The sequence below is a fragment of the Sardina pilchardus genome, chromosome 3, assembly GCF_963854185.1.
Source record: "Sardina pilchardus chromosome 3, fSarPil1.1, whole genome shotgun sequence".
NCBI classification, from domain to species: Eukaryota; Metazoa; Chordata; class Actinopteri; order Clupeiformes; family Clupeidae; genus Sardina; species Sardina pilchardus.
Window position 1 is genome coordinate 2,253,050 of NC_084996.1, and position 19,939 is coordinate 2,272,988.

The 19,939-nt window shown below is 42.2% G+C and overlaps 1 protein-coding gene across 1 annotated transcript; it reads right to left on the reverse strand.

The window, feature by feature from the left end:
- Positions 1 to 9,549: 9,549 nt before the first annotated feature.
- LOC134077625 (GTPase IMAP family member 9-like) lies at positions 9,550 to 14,632 on the reverse strand (the record flags this gene model as incomplete). Its single annotated transcript, XM_062533327.1, has 3 exons — positions 14,555 to 14,632; positions 14,290 to 14,392; positions 9,550 to 10,223 (listed from the first exon to the last, which is right to left on the reverse strand). Coding segments are annotated over exons 1-3 (855 nt in total), but the record flags the coding sequence as incomplete, so codon positions are not given.
- Positions 14,633 to 19,939: the final 5,307 nt, after the last annotated feature.

The following is a 19,939-nucleotide window of genomic DNA, read 5'->3' on the forward strand; positions in this document are numbered from 1 at the left end:
GGGCGCAAAACGTTAGTACATCTGGCCCTCTGTGTCTCCAAATTACAACTAATACCACACTGAACCATCGTCACAATCTCAGGGACATGAAAAATTAAAACAAAATAACATTTCAAATGTTTGTGTATCAAATTGCTAAATAGTATGATATAGTATGATTCATATTTAAGTTGTAAGTTGTATTGTAATGGTGTATCAAAATAGCACTCTTCAGCACACTTATAGCATCTTTCCACTGGGCATTTTCGTAACGGTACGGCACGGCACAGTGCGACTCTACCCTGTTTGGGAGCATTTCGACTGCGGATTAGCGAGTGGAACCTTTACTATTTTTAGTACCTACTCATAGCTGTTTCAGAGGTGGGTCTACTCGGGACTAGTCGATACTAACATGTCACGTGATCAGTGCTGTCCACTGATTGGTCACATAAATGACATAATGCGTGCAACGAAGCTCGGGGATCTTGACCAGAGCCACCAGTTTTATCTATGCACTGCTTGACTTGCTAGCTCAATGAGTTGCGATAAACGATAATAGTAACACAGGACACTCTCCACTCGTTCCGCTAGGACCATGCATTTAATTAGCCTACCTTTCACTGCCTTGCAATCAGTGTTAAAACAGCTCTGCAAAGTTAAAACCAACTGCAGTTATAACGAGACCTAGCTGGACGCAGTTTGTTGCACAGATGGTCGATCGTTTTTAAGACGGTGTGCGGTGTCCTATGGTCGCCTAGTGTAATTGTCAGTGCATGGATTTGTTAAGAAAATAACTTAATATCAGACAATGCTGCTGCTTTACTGTCTTGTTAGTAGCGAGCTAGCTAGCCTCCTAGCTAAGGTAACATTTTAAACGGAGAAGTGTAATGTCTCTGAAGTGACAATTACCTGAATAACATTATAGTGACGTTAGTTAAAGTAGGTAGTTTATACTCAAGTGAACTTGCAACAGTATATTCAGTTTAAGCGAAGTCCCTCCCCAGCTAACAATTTCTGGTTAGGAGAACGTTTTTAGAACGTTTTTTTCCTGGTTAGGAAAACGTTGCCTGAAAGTTGCGAAAGTTGCCACAAGGTTCCCCAGGAAAGTTTTCTTGACGAAAATACAACGTTTTTTTCTGGTTGTTTATTTTGGTTAGCAGAACGTTCTCCTACCCTTTAGGGAACTTTACTATATTTGGTTGCATTAACGTTCCCCTAACCTCCCAGCAACAAAGTGTAAAGGGGGAAAAAATATGTAGAATTATCGCGACATCCAGGCATGGCTCCGCTGTAGCCTACACTCGCCGTCTACGGCGACAGCCTATCTGCAACTTGGGAGAGCGAACGTCTCTGATGACTAAGGCAATGACATTATATTACACGAATATCAATTCACTTACCATTAGCTGCTTGCAACTGCGACGAATACGGCTGGTTAATATAAATACGTGTCAGCTAAGTATTTAAATGCAGTTAGGTCTAATACTTTCTTGTCTACGGTGTCTTTCCCTATAATAAACGATTAGTCAGATCAAAACATAAGCAGAGCAGGCGCTAGCCTAACACACTGTTTCAACATTCAAAACTGGCTGTTTTCATTGCATCGTATGCCATTAAAAGTCCTCGGTTCAGAATTATGATGGATTTTGGTTTATTTTGTTTTAAATTGGGACTGGGAATTGTGGGATAGGCTGAGTGAACAGCACAGTAACATAGGCTATAACTTGGACTACGTGTTAATATAAAACAATTCTCCCCCGGGAACATTGTGCTGTTTAAGATGCAGTCTCAACGTTTGAGAAAGAATTCATTGGAGTCCTCATCATCATATTTTCATAACAAATAAAGCTTTAAAAACATGAATGCATTTCAGGTGCCACTCTAATCGATTATGGATTAATCCAACACTATTTGTCAGATTAGTTAGCATGAAATCGTTGTGTGCCTGCCTGGGACTATGGCTAGCTAGCTCTTCCACCCGGTTTACCCTGTAGGCTACAGTGTTTTGTAAAAGCCTGTTGGACTTAATGGAAGTGCATGGAGAACGATGTGAAGAATGTGATCGATACCATACAGCCAGTAGCTTACGTGAGTAACTTTATCTCTGTGTTATCCAAATGTCTTAAAGTTAGCGAGGTTGAGTCTGCTAAAACACCAACACCCCAGAACTCACGGACCCGAGATGGAAGTCTCTCAACCTTCTCGCGCTGGCCCCTTTAGCTGACGGGCTGGCTCTGGTCGGCCGAATATCAATCCAACAGAGGGGGGAAGAATAGAATAGGGCTATATGTTGATTTTGCAACAAATTATTCCGAATTTGCAGTGTGGCTGCTGGCCGTGTTCAATTGGAAACTCATAGAAACTCTGGGGCGATTTTCATCAACAATAATCAACCCCACGCACATAACCAGAGAATACCGATATGGTTATACAAATAAGATACCAAAAAACAACTAAGTAGCAACGTTGTGTGAAAAGAGAAATGCAACCAGAATATAACTTTTTTTCTTTAGTTGTAATAACGTTCGGGAAACTTTGTGACCTGGAGCTAACGTTCTCTCCAGGGTATTAGAAGGTTACTGATAAACTAACCACAGGAGAACCAGCGGCTAACGTTATTTGCTTGCTGGGATTCAACCAAAATATAACGTTTCTTTTTTTAGTTGTAAAAACGTTAGGGGAACGTTATTTGTTTTGACAACCTGGAGATAACGTTCTCTAAACGTTATTAGTAGGTTGCTGAAAAACGAACCATAGGGGAACCAAAAGCTAACGTTAGTGAAAGTTAGCAGAATGTTAATTGTTTGCTGGGTCAACTGTTAGTGACCTGGTAGCACATTGCTGTATTGCCATAATAGTATGCCATTCACTTGTTAGCTTTTTAAGCTAGCGTTCGCAAGCTAGTTCTAGCCAGCTCGGTTCACAGACTAATTCAATTATTCATTCCGTGTCCTATATAATGATTCATTGGTATCATGGATGATTTTAGACAGTAACATTGTAATCACAATTGTGTTTGTATGCTGTTACTGCTTATTAAGAGAGAAAGTTTCCACAGTTGTGTTCACTTTCTACTGACTGCGGTGTGACAACTTCTAGTGGCCTGAAACCGACGTCACCTCAGTGGGAACCCCGCCGACTCCACCCACTTCCAGGTCACGGTTTAGGTGGAAAGGCAAATAGTACTGGTACCGTGCCGTGCCAAGTGGAGCCGCGCTGTACCGTACCGTGTAAAGTCGGACTAGTTTGGCAGTCGAAAAGAGACATTATAGATGTTGAGGATACAAGCTGTACTTATTTACTATGTGATTGTCATTTGGCAAACTATATGGATACAGAACATACTGTATATCTTTGGTGGCTCCTTGAGAGAACCACGGCTCTAGATGAAATTACTCATTTTCCTGTGTACATATCGAATACAATCAAACAACAGGAATGATGAAGAACAATACATAATCTATGATCAAACATCATAGGGTAAAACAAAACTAATTTTCAGCTGCTTCTTTAGAAGTAATGATCCAAACTCTCTAGAGCATCTTTTTTTGTGTACTGTCTCCATTCATCTGGAATATCACCACTCCCTTCAAATGTTTTCTCATGGTGCTTTTCCAAGTCTTTCTGAAATGTACATACAAACCACTTCCAGTATGGTAGCACAGAGTGATCAGGGGTAATGTTCCAGTTTTCATATTTCCCTCCTGCAGTTCTGTAGTCTTTCCAAAGTATGCCCTCATCTGGGACATGCGGTGGGTAAAAACGACGATCACTATTAACTGCAGATGTGCAGACAGAAATACTCAGGTTAGTTGTACCCTTGTACCACATTCCTGTCATGCCACAGTTCCGATGAAAAGGAACAATGTGCTCTTCATGGTGCCCTCCCACTGTGTTGGCGCAGGGGGCCCCACAGAATGGGCACTGCTCCCAGCAGTACTGCTCAAAGTGCTTCATCAGGATCTCATCAGGCCGGTCACTGTAGTCCAGCATCTCAGGAAAAGTCTCTGTGCTAAATGTTTTCTTTACACCAGAAATGATTTTCTGAATCTCTGTGGACACAACTTCTTCAAGAAGATCAAAGTCGTCAATTTCATCATGACTTGCACTTCTGATATCAGAAATGGCCATCTGCTCAGAGAGACCCTGTGTGAAATGCTCCAGCCACCCATGTCTATCTCCTTTGGTCGCTTTGATCATCCGTGTTGCATTCCTTCCTGCATCAATAATGCTCTCGTGCTTCAGGTTGATCTGGTCTTCCAACCAGCGCCGAACAATTTCCTCAAAATGTTTACTAATGTACTGACTGACTTCTTCTTTGACAAAGGATTTCACAGATTCCTTGTAATCACGAATGTAGGTGATGTATGAATCAAAATGTTCTTTATTTGCTAGTGACTTCAGAATATGTTTTTCTTGGTTAGATCTGTTCCCACTTAGTGATTCATGTTTGTTCCTCAGTTTACCTACCAGTTGGATGGCTGTCTCTTTATAGACACTTTTTAGAATGGGTTCTTTAAGTTTCTGGCAGATGATTTCACCAAGAATCATAGCTGATTTTGCCCCTTGGCAATATTTCTTAAAAATGCGGAAAAACTCTTCCTTCTTACTCTGAACATAGACAACAGGATCATTATTTTTCATGAAACTTTGATGGAGTCCTGTGAATATTTTGTTTGCTTTCTCACACACAGATAGTGACAGCTCAATAGTGAACTCCTTCTTGAACCTGAACCTCATTTGCTTTAGTTGGTCATGTTTTTGTACTTGTGAGTTGATGAAATCTGTAAGCTCTTGAATGTAACTGATGTTATATCCCATCTTTGCAACAGGGTTTGACTTCATCATGTCGTTAGTTTTATATGCAATGTCATTGACAAGGTGACGTATCTGACTATCTTCCTCTGGGGTCAGTGTATTTTCAGATCTGTTAACCTTGTTTTTAATTACCTCTAAAAGCGATGGCTGTTTAATAGTTACATAATCAGAGTAACTTTTTAATGAAAAGATGCATTTGTTATTATTTACTCTTTGGTGTAAACAGTTACCTTTATTAGCCTCACCAAGAATTTTTATTACATCTTTTGATATGTCGATTTTCTCAACAGAAGGTGCCTTTTCTTTGATATCAGCGACCCATTCATTCCAAATTGTGTCAAATTCTGTTGTAAGGGCATTTTCATCATTTTTCTTCATTTTGAGTTTTAATGCAGAGACTTTACTCTTCTCAAAGAGTAGTTTTTCATGTTGTGTCTTCTGTTTATCAATCGATTTTTGGAGCTCTCTCTGTTTAAGAAGCTCCCCTAACTTCCTTGTTGTTTCTTTCACAATGTTGTTTTGAAGCTCTTTGATTTTTATTTCAAAAGAACCTCTCCACTCGATCAAGATATCTTTGTCTTTGTCTTCATCAAAGAAATCAGCCATTGATTTTGCCACCTCATTGTTAGTCTTTTGTAGCTCTGATTGTATTTTGTATTCATCAATTACATGCAGTGAATCACTTTCAATTAGATTTTGCAACCTGTTTCCAAGTTCTAGTGTTGCACTCCTGATTTTCCAGGTCCACTTCCCATATTCTGTCTCCAGTTTCCTGTATGTTGTAATCTGCAGTGAATTTTTGAAACTAAAAACAAAGTTTTCAGTAAGCAGAGCCTCCCAAAGGTCTTCAACACGTGTTTTCAGATCTGATAATGTCATGCCTTTAGACTTTGAGGCATGTAAGAGGATAGTTTTCTTAAGCTCTTGAACATTCTCACCATAGCGGGGGTTTGGTGGGGCCATGGGTGGGCTGCCCTCCCACAGCTGTGCAAAGTATTTCACATCAGTCTCTATGTCAAAGGCAATGACATCACTGAAACACTCTGCATTAGACACTTCCTCCTCAGCAGCTAACTTTGTCATTTCATCCAGTTTCTTCTGCAAACGTCTCCTTCCATCCTGATTGTTCTCTCTAGCTGTGACATCGGTCACATTCTGATGCACAAATATGCAGCTGGGATTCAGACTGACTTTCTTCATCCTCAGGACAGCCTGAACAACTATCTGAAGGATGTCCTGCATCTCAGCGGGGCTCTCTCCAAAGATGTTGATCAAGGTCATATTTCCAAGACCAACTACATATGTAGCAAGCTCATTGTCATGATGCACTGTGGCCTTCCCAGCCAGTTCTAGAGTTCGAAGTCCCTCAGTGTCCACAACCAGAATGTAGTCAAACATCTCTGTCTCTCTCTCTGTCAAGTCTGCCTTCTTTTCTGCCTTCTTTTCTGCCTTCTTTTCTGCCTTCAGCTTTTCCCTCAGCTCTGCCTTCATCTCCTCTGACACTCTGACCAGCTGCATGAAAGCTCCTCTGGTGCACCTGCCAGCACTGACTGCAAACTGGAGTCCAAACATGGCGTTCAGCATGGTGGATTTGCCAGTGCTTTGGATCCCCAAAATGGACAACACAAATACTCTCTGATCTCCCACTATCTTGATGAGTTCATCTAGAACAGCAGTAACCCAGATCAGAGGAACATGAGCAGCATCTCCATCCATCAGCTCTATTGGGTGCCCAGAGATCATCAACTCTGCAGCCATTTTAGGAAGGTCACATACATGTTTGCCACAAGATGATTCATAAACTTGACCCATTTCTCTGAAGATGTGCTCAAGGCCAAAGGTTGCTCCATTGAGTCTGACAGATACTTCTTCCAGTTGTTTTTGTTCAATGTCCAGTAAATCTGATTTTCCATGTGTCTTTTTCAAAGCCAAGACACTACCCCATTTTTTGTCATATTCCTGATAGATGGCATGGAGTTTTTCTGAAGTGAAGTCATCCAACTTACTACCAATCCACCTGAGGAAATACTGTTTCTCAGTGATTGGCAGTGACTTTAGAGTTCCAATAAACAGCTGCATGAGCTCACTAGATCCTCTATGCTTCTGCTTCTGTCTGATTGCTTTCATTTCCATCCGTTTCTTGCTTTGATCAATTTCAATATTTTCTCCTCTGAGACGATGCAACTCTTTGTTTAACTGACCCCAGTCATGCCACAGTTTCCCCTGACAGGGCAGAAATGTGTCCTTCACTGTTGATGAGTCTTTCCCCTCCAGCAGCTGCATTATCTGGAGAGCAGCATCCAGACCTCTTCTGCAGTCCTCACTGTCAGTGTCCACTTTGATCTCTGGGTAACGCGAAACATTCTCAAGTTTGAAGCAGTGAGAGACAGAGAGTGACAGAGAGTGTGTTTGCATATTCTCTCTGATTACTGCTCTTATTTCGCCTGATACTTCTGACTGATTTCTGTTCTTTAATCCTAGTTTATATTTGCCCTCCCCAATCTTAAAAAGGGGATGTTTATCTTCAGTGACAATATAGATCAGAGGTTTGGAAGATGTCTCTGCCATCATTATGTCTGCACTACCATCCAGTTTAGGTAAAATAACAACATTTATTGTGGCCATGTCAGTTAGAATGTTCCTCTGCACATGATTAGTTTCAGCATCACCGTGGAGATTGCAGAAAGCAACACAGTCAGTGAATTCATCTCTGATCCCAGAGGGGCAATACCAGGCAATCTCCACCACTCCATCCATCAGTAGTCTGGTTCTGCTGCTGCCTGGACTGTTCCTGTGGAAGAATGTGTTGTGCTTCTCATTGATCAGGCTGTTCATCAGCTGAGACTTGGATGAAGACACAGAGCCCAACCTGAAGAAAGCCACCATTGGAGTTTCTGCTTTACAGACTGACTGTTTTTTGAGGATTTTGGTTTTGTCAGTCTGGCTTTTGTTGGTGATTTCAGTTGTCTTCCAGCTCTTCTTGATTTGATGAAATGTCCAGAGTGGAAATTCGATCTCTTTGGTCAAAAGATTTGGCACAAGCAGAGGCAGAGCATACTGACACTGGGAGAGTTTAGTTACTATGAGCTGCTTCAGGAAATGATCTGCACGATAGAACACTGCCATCTGGACATCCATTGGATGGATCTGGGCTGGTTTTCTCCACTTTCCTCTAGCACTACTCCCCTGATCTCCCACCTGTTTTGCAACTGCTGACACAGGGGGTTCCTTCCTCACTGTCATGTATCTTGCATAGTTATTTCCTGTTAAAAGCATTTGTAGGAACCTGTTACCGATCTCTTTTTCTGTACCTGCTTCCTGGTGATGCCCTGAGTGTGGTGATATTGTAAGGGCATCTGTGTAAATGATTTTTCTATCCAGGTCAAGTCTGACCAAAATGGATTTTTCCATCTCCTCAGTCATTCTTCTCTCACTCTTCTCCTTTTCTCTCATTTTGGTTTTGAGCTGTTCCTCTGCCTCTTCTTTCTTCCTCCTCTCCTGCTCTTGAGTTAGTCTTTCTTGTTCAATTCTGTACATCTCTATTTTATATTTGACTTCCAGGTCCATTTTGTCTTTCTCAATGTTTTCATTCAACTGTTCTACTTCCTCCAGTTCTTTTTTAATTTTTTTGTAACGTTCATTCAAAATGTTTTCCTCTTCATGTCTTTTCTTTCTTTCCTCTTGTTTCTCTCTCTCCCATTCTTCTCTTTCTCTTTCCATCTCTGTTAGCATCTTTTCCTTCTGTTGTTCTTTTTCCTTAATTTCTGCTCTGAATCGCTGCTCTCTTTCACTGAACTCTTCTTCTCTTCTCTTCCTCTCTTTGTCTGCATTCAGCCTTTCTTGTTCCACTGCTTTCTTCATTCTCTCCATCTCTCTTAGCACATCATTTTTCCCTACTATTATTTCTTGTTTAAGTTTCTCATATTTATCATTCCATATTTGCTTTTCCTTCATCTGCTGTTCTTCGTCTTCTCTTCTCTGTCTCTTCCATGCCTCTCGTTCTCTTATAAACTCCTCACTCATTCTTCTCTCCTGCTCCTCTTTCTCTTTCAGTTCTGTTTTCAGTCGTAGTTCTCTTTTGTTAAAATCCTCCTCTCTTCTCCTCCTCTCTGTCTCTTGATGTTGTCTTTCTTGTTCAATTCCCTTCTCAATCCTCTCCACCTCTGCATTATATTTGTCTTCCAGGTCCTTCATTTCTGTTTTGAATCGTTGCTCTCTTTCACTGAACTCTTTCTCTCTTCTCCTCCTCTCTTTGTCTGCATTCTGCTTTTCTTCCTCCATTGCCTGCTTCATTCTCTCCACCTCTGCTTTAAATTCTGCCTGAAGATCTTCTTTTTCCTTTCTCATTTCCTCCACCTCTGCTTTATACTTGTCTTCCATGTCCTTGATATCTGTTTTGAATCGTTGCTCTCTTTCACTGAACTCTTTCTCTCTTCTCCTCCTCTCTTTGTCTGCATTCTGCTTTTCTTCCTCCATGGCCTGCTTCATTCTCTCCACCTCTGCTTTAAATTCTGCCTGAAGATCTTCTTTTTCCTTTCTCATTTCCTCCACCTCTGCTTTATACTTGTCTTCCATGTCCTTGATATCTGTTTTGAATCGTTGCTCTCTTTCACTGAACTCTTTCTCTCTTCTCCTTCTCTCTTTGTCTGCATTCTGCTTTTCTTCCTTCATTGCCTGCTTCATTCTCTCCATCTCTGCTTTAAATTCTGCCTGAAGATCTCCTTTCTCCTTTCTCATGTTCTCCTTTTCTCTAATCAACTCCTCCTCTCTCTCTCTCATCTCCCTCTCCCTTTTCTCTTGGAGAGCCTTCTCCATCTGCTGGAACATCCTGCTAGTGTAATAACCTCCTCCATTTGCAGCCACCATGTAGTCAATCTTATCCAAGAGAGCAGAAACCTGAGTACGGTCTCCAGTCTCTTTGTTGTTGAGCACATGGTATCTCTTACCACATTGTTCAATGAGGTTCATGAGAAAAGATCCAGGCTTACTCAGGAACTCTTCAATGGGCTTGTTGTCCAGATCATCTCCTCTAGTGAAGACCACTATTGTATACTTGATGGCGTTTTCACCAAACGTGCTTTGAATGATGTCTACTGCTTGTCTCTCCTCTGGGGTAAACCGTCCCACTTGTATCAGCAAGAGGAACACATGTGGACCTGGTAGCACCAGTGAGATGCAGTTAGTGAGTTCTCTCTGGATCTCCTCATTACCAAGCTCAGTATCAAACAAGCCTGGAGTGTCAATCACTGTAATCTGCCTCCCACTGACTTCAGCTGCCTCTCTCTGACACGTGCTAGTAACTGATTGAGGAGATGCCTCTGCCTTGAACTCTTTCCCCCTCAAGATGGTGTTTCCTGTAGAGCTCTTCCCAACTCCAGTCTTCCCCAGCAGCACTATCCGGAGATCATAAAGGCATTCTATTAGACCTGAAACATAAAAAAGAAGAGAGATTGCATTAGACTCATGTCATATTCTTTGTGTTTTGTGCCCCTGACATGTGCATTAACAGAAAGTGAGTTATTTATGTTTTCATGAGTATGTGTCTCATATCCGCTTCTTTCACATCCGCTCCCAGAGACACGCACGCAGGCACCATCCCCCTCCCCCGAGGCCCCCCCCCTTCCCCCTTGTCTCTTCTCTCTCTCTCTATCTTAGGCCCCATCCCGCATGCCTCTCTGTATCTAAGCCCCATTCTCTCCCTTCCTCAGTAAACATCATGAAAATGAATGACCAAAATTTAAATGAGTCAAGAATGACAGTGTGATGCAAAGTAAAAGGTAAAGAAAATATCATGTGTATAATGGTTTTATTCGGGTTATATATTGTAGGTGTGTATGCATGTTGTGCAGTGGAGGTAAGGAGACCAACAGAATAACTCAATTTGAGGATGGGTGAAGGCACCACAATCCTGCAGCTTATTTGCAATGTGTGTGCATGACAACACCTTGGTTAATAGATCTGAAACTATCCTTAATATGAGATAATGATTAACAAAGGCTGAAAAATGCTTTTTTTTGTCTTGTTGTCTGTTGTGGTTGACACATTCATTCACAAAAATTGACCAAATTTGGTGTGCTTGTGTGTTCTTGCTACTGCTAGTCAGAGACAGAGCTCTGGCCAGGGATTCTATAGCGACACCTAGCGCATTGTCTGTTGTGGTTGACATGTACACTGCTCAAAAAAATAAAGGGAACACTGGTTCATAGGAGTATAGCATCAAGTCAGTCACACTTGTGGGATATTGATCTGGACAGTTATGTGACAGAGGTGGTTGTGAATCAGGTTGACCCGTTTTGATGTCAAAAAAATTTACTACAGGTGTACTAGAGGGCCAACTGTGAGACGACCCCCAAAACAGTAATGTTTTTACAGGTGGTGACAACTGGTAATTTTTCCATCTTCATCCTTCTTGACTGATTTTTCACTAGTTTTGCATTTGGATAAGGTCAGTGTTACCACTGGTAGCTTAAGCCAGTATCTGGAGCCTACAGAGGTTGCACAGTCCAACTCCTCCAGAATGGCAGACCAATACTTGTCATTGCCAAAAAGATTGCTGTGTCTCCCATTGCAGTCTCAAGCGCATGGAAGAGATTCCAGGAGACAGGCAGTTGCTCTAGGAGAGCAGGGCAGAGTGGTAGAAGGTCGTTAACCCAATAGCAGGACCAGCATCTGCTCCTTTGTGCAAGGAGGAACAGTAAAAGTTTTGCTAGAGCCCTACAGAATGACCTCCAGCAGGCCGCTGGTGTGAATGTCTCAGACCACATTGTCAGAAACGGACTTTATGAGGTTGACCTGAGGGCCCGATAGCCTCTAGAGGGACCTGTGTTCACTGCCCTGTTCTGTGCATCCCTCCAAGGGTATGCCTCCCCAGACCATTACTGACCCACCACCAAACCGGTCATGCTGAATGATGCTGAATGATGTTGCAGGCAGCATAACGTTCTCCACGACATCTCCAGACCCTTCAGTGTCTGTCACATGTGCTAAGGGTGAACCTGCTCTCATCTGTGAAAAGTAAAGGGCACTAGTGTTAGACCTGCCAATATTGCATTCTATGGCAAATGTCAATTGAGCTCCACAGTGCTGGGCAGGGAGCACAGGTCCCTCTAGAGGCCATCGGGCCCTCAGGCCACCTTCATGAAGTCTGTTTCTGGCAGTGTGGCCAGAGACATTCACACCAGTGACCTGCTAGAGGTCATTCTGTGAGGCTCTAGTAGGGCTTCTACTGTTCCTCCTTGCACAAAGGAGCAGATACTGGTCCTCCTACTGGGTTAAGGATCTTCTACCACTCTGCCCTGCTCTCCTAGAGCAATTGCCTGTCTCCTGGAATCTCTTCCATGCTCTTGAGACTGCAGGGGGAGACACAGCAGTCATTTTGGCAATGGAACGTATTGGTGTGCCAATCTGAAGGAGTTGGACTACCCTGTGCAACCTCTGTAGGCTCCAGATACTGGCTTATGCTACCAGTGGTAACACTGACCTTATCCAAATGCAAAACTAGTGACAAATCAGTCAAGAAGGATGAAGATGGAAAAATTACCAGGTGCCACCACCTGTAAAAACATTCCTGTTTTGGGGGTCGTCTCACAGTTGGCCCTCTAGTACACCTGTAGAACATTTTGTTGACATCAAAGCAGGTCAACCTGATTCACAAACCACCTCTGTTACATAACTGTCCAGATCAATATCTCACAAGTGTGACTGACTTGATGCTATACTCCTATGAACCAGTGTTCCCTTTATTTTTTTGAGCAGTGTACATTCACAAAAATTAACCAAATTTGGTGGACTTGTGTGTTATTGTGTTGTATTGCGCTTGCTTGTTATAGGCAGAAAAAAGGTTATGAATTGGATGTAATTTGGCAGCTACATGTGGAATTGCTTCTGCTAGTCAGAGACAGAGCTCTGGCCTAAGGTGTGGCTTTGGGACTCTATAGCGGCACCTAGCAGCACGTTCTCTGTTGTGGTTGACACAAACATTCACGAAAATGAACCAAATTTGCTGGACTTGTGTGTTATTGTTATGGCTAGTCAGAGACAGAGCTTTGGCATAGGGTGTGGCGTAGCGACTCTATAGCGCCACCTAGTGCGTTGTCTGTTGTGGTTGACACAAACATTCACAAAAATTAACCAAATTTGGTGGGCTTGTGTGTTATTGCTATCGGTAGTCAGAGACAGAGCTCTGGCCTAGAGTGTGGCTTAGGGACTCTAGAGCGCCACCTAATGCATTGTCTGTTGTGGTTGACACGTACATTCACCAACATGAACCAAATTTGGTGGGCATGTGTGTTATTGCTATAGTTATTCAGAGACAGAGCTCTGGCCTCGGGTGTGGCTTAGGGACTCTATAGCGCCACCTGGTGCATTGTCCGTTGTGGTTGACACATACATTCACAAAAATGAATGTTTCAAAGTGCTGTCTCTGGAGGACTGGTTTGATTTTTGCCAGCTGCCTTAACTGAAAAAAGCTAGACTTTACCACAGGTTTAATCTGATTGTCAAATTTAAGGTCAGCATTCACCTTTACCTCCAGATTATTAATAATTGGCCTGCGATACTGTGCTAAGTGATCTAGGTCAACCGGGGGGGTCACAAAAGTGCCACTAAAAACCATAACTTCTGTTCATTAAAATTTAAAAAGTTCAGAGACATCCAGGCCTTAATGTCGTGTAAACACTCAAGCAATGGCTTAACACAGAAGGAGTCTAACTTTTTAAAGAGTCACTTCACCCCATAACTCCACCCATTTCACATTTCTGAAAACGGCTTTCAAAATGGGCTAGACGTTCTGAAATTTGGAGAGAGAGTGCAGCACTGCTGCAACCAATCAACCATGGTGATTTCGTGTCAATCTGGGAATGAGTGCTGCAGACATGGCTTATCACAGGTAGGCTAATCAGGGCAGCAGGTGTTGGGGCGTTTCAGTCCTAATTTGTAACGACCCGGTGACGTAGTGTCGGACTAGAAGTGCAGGACAACGTCAGCATTCCAATAGGATTTTGGACCAACATGCCATGGCATGTTTTCAAACGGTAGTATGCGCGAGAGAGCAATATCTCCAATACAAAATCAGACGAAATGTTACTTTTGTCGAGAAACACGATTTTTGTCAATATTAACCCTGGTAATAGTACAGTTCACCACTTATGAGTATTTTCAATCAATCAACAGCTCAAAAAACCTATTTTAGGGTGCAGTGACCCTTTAAGAGGGACATAGATCTGGCTGTCATCTGCATAGCAATGAAAAGAGATGCCATGTTTCCTGAGAATTGAGCCAAGTGGGAGTAGATAGATGGAAAATAAAAGGGGGCCAAGCACAGAGCCCTGTGGCACCCCATGTGACAGGGGAGCGGTGGAGGACACAGAGTCCGCAAGGCTAACACAGAAGGTTCGCTGAGACAAATAGGACCTATATATATATGTGTGTGTGTATATATATATACAAAAACAATGTTTGGGCCTGTGGCTTTTCTCAAGTCGTCAGACTTACCCGTCTTCCTGTGAGATGGAATTGCATGTCCAGGTTCTTCTGCACTGGTACCTTCATGCTCCAGACCTTTGGAGCTGCTCTCTCCTGCTGTTGGTCCACTCTCCTTGACACATGTAAAAGTGAGTAAAACAGTGCAGACAGTAAAAACAATGTAAGTCACCTGTAAACAATAACATGGCGGGTGGATGGAGGTTCTAATATTTTTTCACTTTCCCTCTTACGTCCTCCTTCTTCTCTCATTCTCTGCATCACATTCAGTGCTCACCTTGTCACTTAGTCTTGTATCAGTTTGGTCTGATTTTCCTGGAGCATCTGATGCAGTGATGCTTGTCTCCGACTCCATAACTTCATCTTAGCAAGAAACAAACAGTTTTTCATGAGTCAGTATGTTTCTTCAGTTGATGACACTATACATTGTAAGCCAAAGTCACAATTCATAGACCACCCTGCTGAAAAAAAACAGCAAGAAACCAGCTCATGCTGGTATCTGGTCTTTGCTGGTTTTCTTCCAGCTGGGTGATTCTATAATTTAGGGTACACTGCATGCCAAATGATGTTAAATATACTTATACAATCAAATTTCTTCAAACAAATAACATTTTGTGTGTATACTTGCTTCATGAAATAACATCACATAGACAACATGTAAAATATATTCTTCATTTTGCTTAAAATGTGTCATTATAGCCCTAAATGTACAGTTTTGTCCATGTCTGATTTCAATGTGAGAAAGTTGAGGTCCAAAAACAATTAAAACCATTGAAATAAATACATTATTTGTGCAATCTTTTTCAAAAGTCTTAATATTAAAGGCAAATAATAGTTTAAAATGTAAATTATGTATTTAAATACTTAAAATAATATAATTTATTCATGTCCACAAGTCTACTCTATGGGAAGAAGAGAGTGTACAACTTCATAGCAGAGTTTGTATCCCCTCCCCTGCTGCCACCGGCAGCTCTCGCTGCTGCAAGAGGTCATTTGGAGTTGAACTTGAACGCGCCTTATGTTACAAACAAAACCTCCCCCAGTAACTCAAAAATGGTTTGTCCCAAGACCATGTGACCAGCACCATGTGATGTCATTTCCCTCTGCGGCGGCCATTTCAAACACACCATGGCGAGTCTCCTCTCAGTTAGTGGCGATCAAATCTGCCCCCCCTATAATAAAAGTGTTTACCGTCAAAAAAACATGGTGGCTACATCCGGGAAACAGCCAACGTCTATTTATGGCAGTCCAGGTAAAGGTGTCCCGCCCTCTCTCACCTCACGTTTCCTCTACCGGGGTCGGCTGTGTGTTTGGTTCGCTGGCGTTTCCCTGCGAGTGCTGAACATGATACAGGTATTGTGTTTGTCTTGGGAGAGCGGCCTGGTTTGGGCTTTGTCTGTGCGCTCGTGTGGGCCAATTGTGATCACCAAGCCTTAATAGGACTGTTTTATCATTGTCCGGCAGGTTGACACAAGCCGCCGAGTGGTTCAGGGTTTGTAGACGTTTGCCTCTGTCTGTCCAAACCGAGCTCCGTGATTGCTGGCGATAAAGAACTGTTTTATCATTGTTCGGCCAACAATCGCGGTAGCAGAGTAGTTGTACTTGACTCAACTGGTTGTTGTTGTTTGGTCGTGCACTCCGTTCGGTGATCTCCTTGCATTTTGAACTGTCTTATCATTGCGCGCAGGAGACACGCAACGGAGTTGCAATTGCTGTTTGCACACTGAGCTCCGTGATCGCTTTGCTGTAACGAACTGTTTTATCATTGTTCTGCAAGCGATCACGTTAGCAAAGGGCCAGTGTTTAGGGCTGCGCTTGCGTCTTTTTTTCCTGTGCTTTGAAGCGCTCAGCGCGACTGTAGTTTAGTTTAATATAGGCTATACCGGGGAGGGCTATTACTTTCCTTTTTGGGGGAATACTTTTCATTTCTACATTTTTCTTTTCCTCTGGCGCCCGGGTTGCCTTTCAATTGCTAAACTGTAGCCTAATTGTAATTGTAAAATACTTGAGAGCAAGTCACGTTTGTTGCACCCTGGTTTTAGGGAGGGCTTTTCTTTTGTCCGTGACTTGGCTATTATTTGTTGTTTACTTTGTTTATTTAACCACACTGGAGAGCAGTTATCTTGTTATTAGTAGCTTGTGTATTTGTCCTGTTGCTGCATCTATGCCTAGCCTAGTTTGGTTCTACTGTGTGCAGACGTATTGTGGCCTTGTAGGCTGAAGAGGTCTTTTTGGACTGAAGAACCTTTTTTTGCGCTTTTTGGGACCTTTTTGCGTTTTTGGGACCTTTTTGCATCTCGCCTTTTTTGTGATTTACCGAGAATATCACTGCTGCCCTCTAGCGAGGGGCTTGCTAGATATATTATTGAGCTGCTGACTGCTTCTGGGTGGTTTTGTTTTTATGTGTTTATGCTTGGTGATGTACTGAATAACACAACAGAATATACAATATTCAATACAGTACATCTTTTGAACTCCTGTTTGGACCTAATTTCTTATCAGCTTAGCATTGTTTATAATTTCTGAATTTTAGTTTGCTTATTAGTTTACTCTGTCTGAGTGATGGTCGCCCAACGACCGTTACCCCACTACCGCTACAGATTTTGGCGCCCAACGTGGGGCTCGAACTGTAAATACTGTACTTATTTTGGAACTTGAAGTTTTTTTGAATATCAGTATTGAATTGTGTGTACATTCAGATACAAGCTTCTAGTGTAGACGCCTATTTGAATTTGACTATGTGATGTGTTACATTCGTATTGACACTAGCATTGTGTGATCAGTTTGTGAATTTGCTTACTGTACTTTTGAACTGTGGTGTATGAGGGTAGACTAACTAAATCATGAGCCTGTTAGACCTTAATCCGGATGAGACCATTTCACCAGGTCCGGATGATATGTCTCTTCTGGCCCCTTCTATTCACACTCCTGCTCCTACACCTGTTTTACTGGGGGATTTTGACGATGTAGACGATCTTTTGCCGGACCCACCACCACCACCTCCAGACGGTGACGAGGGTACAATTGTTGATATTGCTGTTTTCTCTCAGGCTGTTGATTCTATGAAAAAAGTGTTTGAAAACACTGTTGCTTGTCAAAGACAATGGCTTGAGGAGGGTTTAACCCTCTAACCGCCCAAGGCGCCGTACGGCGACAAGCAACATCACTGATTAAAACAGACGGTAGATCCGAGTAGGGTGACAAATCGCCTTTGTACTCTCCACCACTAGTTGGCAGACATCCAGAGCTCCGATTCAAGCCCAAACTTGAGTAAAAAAGTTTTCAGGAAGTGCCTGTATTACTCGCGAGAAACAAAAAAAAAAGACGCATTTCCTGTTTATAACGCGGAAGTGAAATGCGCGATCGCTATGCACAAATTGAAGCAGAAAAACGGCAAATGTTAAAAAACAAAGTCGTGTGTTATGAAGTCTTGGGTCTGCCATTCACCTACTCTGATTCTGAAGGAGAATATCTGCCTTTTGGAGATTATGATCGGTCGTTCATTGGCAGTGACAGTCAAGATGCGTCTGTGAATGGAGGTGGGTCTTTGCGTGTGTACGTCAATGTTTACCTGCAGCAATGTTGACCAAAGGGTTCAAATAAGCATGGTGTGCTTGGTGCCAGTGATAATCATGATGATAGTGTCTGTAATTGACATGGTACAGACAGCAGGTCTAGTAAAAATAGGGCTCTGAAGAACTACAAAGTCATCCGCGATAGGAACTGATTTGACCTGGCTACTTTATTATATAGTAACATAGGGATTGTGATAATACTAATAGTTTACTATTGTTGGTTTACATGTGGCTGTGGTCCTGTTTGTTTGTTATGTCGGAGAAATTACAAAAATCAAAGTAAAACTGCTCAAATGTGTTCAACAATCAATATTTACTGAAATGTGCATAATTTGACGCTATTGCCATTCTGTGACGTCATAATATGCAAATTAGATGAGTAAATTTACTCCCTTTATAAACTTTAGTTCATACTCAATGATTTTCACATTTACAGTAGGACTTTATCTCTGACCACTTTCAAGCCATGGCCTTTTGAATTTTTTATGCAAAAATCCAAAAAAACCCGGGCGGTTAGAGGGTTAAGGCATGTTTCAACTGAAGCTGTCGAAGCTAAGGGGGATATTGCTCGTTTAGTGGAAAAAGCAAATGATGACCTGCTTAGCACTATTGGAGACTTAGCACTAAGTGGCTGCACCGTAGGTGCATGGCCCTATTGTTTTTGCTCAGATTATTATTATTAGGGCCCGAGCACCGAGGTGCGGCCGCTGTAGCAGCGGCTGCACCGTAGGTGCAAGGCCCTATTGTTTTTGCTCAGATTATTATTAGGGCCCGAGCACCGAGGTGCGGCCACTGAAAGTGGCTGCACCGTAGGTGCAAGGCCCTATTGTTTCTGCTCAGATTATTATTATTAGGGCGCGAGCACCGAGGTATTATTAGGTGCTCGAGCACCGTAGGTGCAAGGCCCTATTGTTTTTGCTCAGATTATTAGGGCCCGAGCACCGAGGTGCGGCCACTGAAAGTGGCTGCACCGTAGGTGCAAGGCCCTATTGTTTTTGCTCAGATTATTATTGGGTCATTCCACGCCAAATCAACCAGAGCCCACGCACTTGCATCTCAAAAAAATCTGGAAAAAATACCATGTGTGCCTATGTTACCCAGGAGACACTCTGTAAAATATTTTTGTGCTAAGATCAATACTTTTCAAGTAACAGCCAGTTTTACAGGGGGAGGGGGGTGTCAAATTTGTTCTGCCTCTTTTTTTTGTCAAAGTTCACAAGCTCATTGCTCAAGAACTAGAATCTGTAGGAGGCTCAAATTTTGCAGGCTGGTGCATAAATAGGAATAGTATGCAGTAAAATCACCACGAGTAGTCTGGATGATCCTGCATGGTCATAGCAGTCCCTCAAAGTTGATCAAAATTTTATTGGAGTTTTTGGCTGGGTTCTGTTAAGGCCTTCAGAAGACACATTTTTACTCAACATAGACTCTTGGGGGTTTTTTCTTATTGAGATAAGTAGAAGGAAAATCCATCAGGGACTGAACAGCAGACCTCACAAGTTTGAAAAATAAATGTGGATCTCATATTCAGAGCACCCTAACACCTTGTGGGAATATACAAAGATTTTTTTTATATTTTTTTCTATAATCTGCATTACCTTTTCTTTTTAAAAACACCAATTTGACTTGTCTTATGCAAATCTTTCTATATCATTTCCCACCCTGAACAAGGGCAAAATGCACCATAGAGATCTATTGAGAGATTTGTTTTGTATAGAGTAACCACTAGGTGCCAGTAAAATCACTGAATCACTGAAATTGCCGGGTGGGGACAAAACATATTGATCTCAATGGTGCATTTTGTCCATGTTTAGGGTGGAAAATGAAAAAGAAAGATTCGCGTAAGACAAGTCAAATTGGTGTTTTTAAAAAGAAGAGGTAATGCAGATTATAGAAAAAAATATAAAAAAAATCTTTGTATATTCCCACAAGGTGTTAGGGTGCTCTGAATATGAGATCCAAAATTATTTTTCAAACTTGTGAGGTCTGCTGTTCGGTCCCTGATGGATTTTCTTTTCTCTTCATTGCTTTTTCGGAGAGTGTTTCTACTTATCTCAATAAGAGAAAAAAAATCAAGAGCCTATGTT